General features: G+C 35.6%; 1 protein-coding gene across 1 annotated transcript; it reads right to left on the bottom strand.

Moving 5' to 3' along the window:
- Positions 1–5351: 5351 nt before the first annotated feature.
- Positions 5352–5876, bottom strand: LOC149211408 (uncharacterized). Its single transcript, XM_089388384.1, has one exon. It carries the CDS (start codon positions 5874–5876, stop codon positions 5352–5354), a length of 525 nt encoding a protein of 174 aa, XP_089244510.1.
- Between the last annotated feature and the right edge of the window lie 585 nt (positions 5877–6461).

Raw genomic sequence — 6461 nt, 5'->3', positions numbered from 1 at the left:
TTCGTTTTTATAAATCCTAGCATGGGGAGAGATGTTCTTCTTAATGTAACAAACTATACCCCCAATGCCTCTATGGGAGGATCGCTTATTTCCGGTGGACCATAATGTAAAGCCATCTATGTTAGGGACCTTAGATTCTTCGAGCTCCCAAGTTTCAACAAGCAAAATAATATCAACATCATTCGAGATCCAACTTAGCTTGGGGCTTTTGTTCCATGGAAAGCCCTGACAGTTCCAAGAAAGAATCCGGAGCATGTTGAATTGCTATTTATTATTATCTTTTTGGTTTCTATCTGAATAACGACTTTTCTATTTTTGATTATTTCCTATTTTCCTTCCTTCCTAGCTTCCTTTACCTTTTGAACCTCCTTTCTCAATTCTGCTTGATCTTTTGGAATGAGATCTTCATTTATAAATATTCTTGTACCTTTTAGACTGGAGGTTTTACTAAATCTGTCATACTTATGGTCAGTAGAGCTCACCTTTATTCGGATCAACCTTCCTTTATTCTCAGTTAGTTTCCCCAACCTTGTTGCTTCTGTGAGACACATTGTTTCAATTTGTAATATATTATGTAATTCTGTCTGGGTTATGGCTAAAGTATTCTCGTCTACCTCCTCTTTCAAACCGAAGATTATAAGGTTCAAGGCCCTTTTGTTATGCTCATGGTTTAATTCTATCAATTTTTTTTATTTCATCTTTAATTGGTTTGATATCTAATTTACCCGCCACACTATTTAGGGTGAGACGGCTATTAACTTTTTCTTCTAGCTCTTTAATCATGTCCTTCATTTTAAGACTCTTTAAAGTATCAACATCTACTTGCTGGGATGTTTGGTTCATATCTTGGTTTTGTTTTTCTATAACTTGTAACCTAGTCTCCATTGCCTCCATCTTATTCTCCAATAGTTCTATTTTATTTTCTATTTGTTTTTGGATCTTGTCTTTAAAAGATGTGAATTTATTTTCCAGCATGGCTGCTAACTGTTTTTGTAGCTTGACTTCTCTTTCTTCTCTACGTTTCTCTGAAGACTATCTATTCATAGAGGCTCTGTAGAGTAACTGTGTTAGGTATACCTTTGGTAATCTTTGGTAATTGTGGTGAATTATTCATATTTGAAAATATATGAGCAGATATGTATTAGAAAAATATAATGAATGTGTGCACCTAATATCAACAAGCCGGACTGCAGACGCACGTGCCCTAGATTGTTTATTATATTACCACAGAGAGATCGTAAATACATCACCCTAAATTATTATCGCGAAGAGATCGTAAATACATCACCCTAAATGTTCATAGGTATGTTTAATTTAAAATAGATATTTGGTAATTTTAATTCAATTATTAATAATTATTAGGTGGATAGTAGAGATTTAATCTTCATAAAATATGTTGAAATATTTATAGTCGTAATCACAAATCAAGGGTTAAGATATATCTCCAAGTTTGTTATGGTTTTTCAATTTAATTATTGGTAATTATTAGGTGGATGTTAGAGATTTAATCTCCATTGAATATGTTGGAATATTCATAGTTGTATTTACAAACCAACCTAGATCCATCTTAACTCTAGATCTTTCAAGTGCCGAGAGGGATCAAATCTCTCAGGGTGCAAACCTCTTTCTTTAGTACAAAATTTGAGGAAAAGTTTACACCTTGAGATATTTGATCTTTCTCGACGGTTGATAGATCCGGAGTTAAGATGGATCTAGGTTGGTTTTATTCATGCGCGGCCAAGGAAAATGTATCGAAGATATGATTAATTTGATCAATAATATGTAAATACATCTAATATTAATATAGTCATTTTAAATATGTTAAATATGTTTGAGATTAATCTGGTCATTTTAGTTTTAAATTTGCTTAGTTACCTTAGTTTGTTGAGATGATAAATATTGTTAATAACTTTAATGATGAAAAATGATGAAATAAAAATTTTCAATACAAAGTGACAATGTAATAGTGTTGAATGGTAGAAAATGTGAATAATAAGAATGTAGTCAATTACAAATAGTCTTCATTGCGATCAATCTCAAACTATTTTTATTGTCACCCTTGTTAATTTTGTTTCATATCGATTATATGAAAAGGACAGTTGAAATCATAAACCATTTAAATCTTTAGCTCAAGTTGTTGTAATAAACATCATACCTTGTCTCTCTTGCTCTACAATATTAATAGGTTGAATTACTATAACACAAAAATCAATGTACATTACCAATATTTTTTTGTTGCTTACACTGAAATCAATGTACATTGTTAATCCAAACACTTTAAAAGTAATGTACCATCATACATCCAATTACATCAAATTATAAATCAACATCTATATTGAAATCAATGTATTTAATGTAAGCAATCAAAAAAGATTAGAAAACAAATTCTACACTCAAATCAATACAACTAATGCAAGCAATCAAATAGAATTAGAAATCGACATCTACATCAATGCATCTAGTACAAGTAAGCAAATAGGATTATAAACTAACATCTACATTGAAATTAATGCATTTAGTGCAAGCAATCAAATAGGACTCGAAATCATCTACATTAAAATCAATGCATATAGTGCAAGCAATAAAATATAATTAGAAATTAACATCTACATTGAAATCAATGCATCTAGTGCAATAAATCAAATAGGATTAGAAATCACCATCGACACTTAAATCAATGCATTTAGTGCAAGCAATCAAATAGGATTGGAAATCATCTACATTGAGATCAATGCATCTAGTGCAAGCAATCAAATATCATTAGAAATCAACATCTACACTAAAATCAAAGCATCTAGTGCAAGAAATCAAATAGGATTAGAAATTGTTATCTACACTAAAATCAATGCATCTAGTGCAAGAAATATTCTTCCCTCTCTCCCCCCTCCATCTATATCTATATCTCCCTCCATCTCTCCTTCTTTGTCTCTCTATCTCACCCCCTCCCCCCAAACGCACACACTCTCTCACTCCATATCTATCAATCTCTCTATCCCTCTCTCCCTCTCTCCATCTCTCTCTTCTTCCCTCTCTTCACCTTCCATCAATATCTCTATCTCTGTTTGTCTCTCTACGTCACCATGTTATGAACTAGCTCACAAAAATATAGGAAAGATAGATCAACGACTTCAAAAATCAGCCTCTTCGAGGGGGCACCCTCCTTTACATTACACAAATGAACAATCCTTGGATGATACAAATGACTAAGTCTCCTTTCTATATATAGAAGTCTAACTGGTCACAATATAATCCAAGCCGACATAACAATAATAATATAAGGGCACAACAATAAAAATAATGGGCTTTTATGGGGCACACTAATAACAATATCAGGATAATAGGGGCACAATAATAACAATAAGGGCTATAATGACAATAGTAATGGGGGAATCACTAGTATTATAGGGACCTAACATGCCCCTCTCCTTCAAAAAGTGTTGTCCTCAACTCTTGAGTAATTCTAGATGCTTCTGTAAAAAAATCTCATCCTCCCATGTGGAATCTTCAGCGGGTAAGTTCTTCCACTTGATGAGATACTCAGAAATTGATTGATTTCGTAGCTATCGAGTTCTTGTTTTTGTGACTGCTTCAGGTTCCAATATGATTTTTCCTTCCATGTCAAGTTTTGGCAATATTGTTTGAACTCGGATCTTGTCACCTATAACCTGCTTTAGACATGAAACATGTAAAACTAGGTGCACTCGGGAAGCTGCAGGAAGCTCCAATTTGTATGCTATAGTACCAATCTTTTGCAACACCTTGTATGGACCATAATACTTTGGTGATAATTTATTATCCTTCTTAGATTGCTTAAGGGACATTTGTTTATATGGTTGTAGCCGTAGGAATACCCAGTCACCTACATCAAAATTTCTTTCGTTGCGATGTTGATCTCCCCGTTGTTTCATTCTATTCTGCACCAAAGTGAGGTTATCCTTTAAGAGTTGGAGAAGTTGTTGTTGATTCTCAATGTGATCTTCCACTGCTTGAACCTTAGAATTTTCTCTTAAATATGATGTGATGGATGGTGGATGATATCCATAAAGTGCCATAAATGGCCATTCAGCCAGAGGCAACCATTTGACCCATTGTGTCTGTTTATCAAAGACAAAGCAATGAAGATATCCTTCCAAACATTTTTTTACTATCTCAGTTTACCCATTAGATTGAGGATGATAAGATGATCTATGAGCTAACTGAGTACCGAGATAAGAAAATAATTATGTCCAAAAATTTCCAGTGAAAATGGGATCTCTATCGCTTATAATAATTTTTGGGTTTCCATGTAGCTTTTGAATTGTTTTCATAAATGCAGTAGAAATCATACTGGCTTTAAATGGATGAGATAATGCACAAAAGTGTGCATACATGGTAAGTCTGTCAACTACCACCATGATGACACTCTTTCCTTCAGACTTGGGTAAACTTGTGATAAAATCATTTGAAACATCCTCCCAATGTTGGCTTGGAATGGATAAAGGCTATAATAGACTTGGGATCTTAATTATTTCAACTTTATTTTGTTGGAAAACCAAACATTCTGCCACAAACTTTTGAATATCCGATTTAAGGCCATCCCAAAAGAATCCTTCTTAACCCTGTGGTAAGTTTTTAAAAATCCCGAGTGCCCTCCTAAGGGAGAAGTGTGCAATTCCATAAGAATCTTTTGTTTGAGTTGGGATTTTTTTTTTTCTAAAGCAAGAGTCGTTCCTTCTATTCAAATGAAACAAAAAAACAAAATAAATATATTACAACAAGCCCAAAGGACTTGAGGGACAAAGCTTTAATTGTCCACTTAGGGCTTAGGGCATCGAGTCAGAGGCATAATAAACAGGCCAAGGGCCCACAAACCTGGCTACAAGAACTTCAAAACACCAACAAAAGCCTGGACCATTTGATCCGTCTTCAAAGATATAAAGGATGAGACACATATTAGAGCGAAAAAAGTATATTCTTTGATTCTTAAAACGGACCCGATGAGGAAATAGAAGCCAATCTATATGGATTTTGGGTCTGAAATGGGGAATAAACTTCGTGCATGTAATCCGCCCGAAATTCACAAATTCCAACCTTGATGCGAGACAAGCACGAAGGATAACATTGTATCTGGACCTGAAATCAAATACCGCCATAATTTAGGTTCAGATCAGGCCTGGTAACCACCTTGCAAATTGCCTCGCGAAATCCCTAGGATAGCCGCTAATCTGCTTAGCTGCAAGTACGTTAAAGCAAAACCCGGCAGAGCTAAATCATCAGTAGAGAATTCAAATTTCATAAAGCGTGCAGGGTGTGAATTACAAGTTCTGGTTACAAGTTCCCTTCCGTAGCCCCGATAACCATGCACTGCTTCACTATAGAAGATCGAACTTCCCCTGACACCTCTCATCAACATACTTTTCGTTTTCCCTGCTTTGATAGAGCTCCCTGTCCGCATTCATCTGTCTGAGGCACTCTTCCCTCAATCTGCCTTGGGGTATCTCTATCCACTCATAAATCTTATTACTTTTCATCCAGCGCACAACCTCATTGGCAAGTAAGTCTGCTACTTTGTTGGCAGTACGAAGCACATGAGTAAAACTTATTGTTCTCATGTTCTTCAGGTGAGACTGAATCCGTTGATAAACTTGTAGAAGTGGCCAATGTTTTGAGACTTTATCTGGAGCAGAACCATAGCAAATTATCTTAATTGAATTAAGAATCAATTCAGAGTCAGCTTCAATTATGGTCGTCTGAAGATTAGAGTTCTTCAAGATTGCTAGACTTTTCTCAAGGGCCATAAGCTCTGCCATATTGTTAGTGGCTTTGCCCAAATGGCTATGAAAGAGGGTTTTTATGTAACCATTTTCATCTCTTATCACTCCTCCATACCCCGCCATACCCAGGTTTCCTTTAGAGGCCCCATCAATATTGCATTTTAAGAATCCCTGAGGGGGAGGTTGCCAGAAATCCTTATCATAAATTACATGACTTACCTTCCTGTTTTTACCCTGTGGGGTAAGCCCTTGAAGACCCAGCAGTAAAATCAGTACATCCTTATCTTTAGGTTGTTCATCAGAGGGGTTTTTAATGATGGTCCCTACTGTCTCCTTGAGCTATCTTAATATCTGAGCCATGATGTTCTGGGGAGAATCTTTCCTGTTCTTGAAAATTCTGTTGTTGTGTTCTTTCCAGACATCCCATATCAGAAAGCCTGGAATTAATGCCCAAGCTTTATTGATTATTTCATTGTCCGAGAAATTTCTCCTCCAGTTCTTCAGAGTGTCGGTTATGCTGCCCAAGTCCCTATCTGTTTGTTTGAATATTGAAGCTACTTCGTTCCACAATGTGGAAGTGAATGGGCAGATGTTGAGTAGGTGGTCCATGGTTTCTTCTTGTGATTCACAAAGTTGGAATTTGGATGGATCATATACCCCTCTTTCCTAAGATTCTCCCAGGTCAAAAAAATATTATGCTGCGCTAAC

Source organism: Pinus tabuliformis, chromosome 1_1 (assembly GCF_031772625.1).
Source record: "Pinus tabuliformis cultivar Carrire ecotype Pingquan chromosome 1_1, CPIR1, whole genome shotgun sequence".
Classification (NCBI taxonomy): Eukaryota; Viridiplantae; Streptophyta; class Pinopsida; order Pinales; family Pinaceae; genus Pinus; species Pinus tabuliformis.
This window is presented reverse-complemented; position numbering and strand designations above follow the sequence as displayed.

Excerpts from the sequence above, each read along its gene's own strand:
- LOC149211408 (XM_089388384.1), bottom strand. The coding sequence starts at position 5,876 with ATGGCGGGGTATGGAGGAGTGATAAGAGATGAAAATGGTTACATAAAA.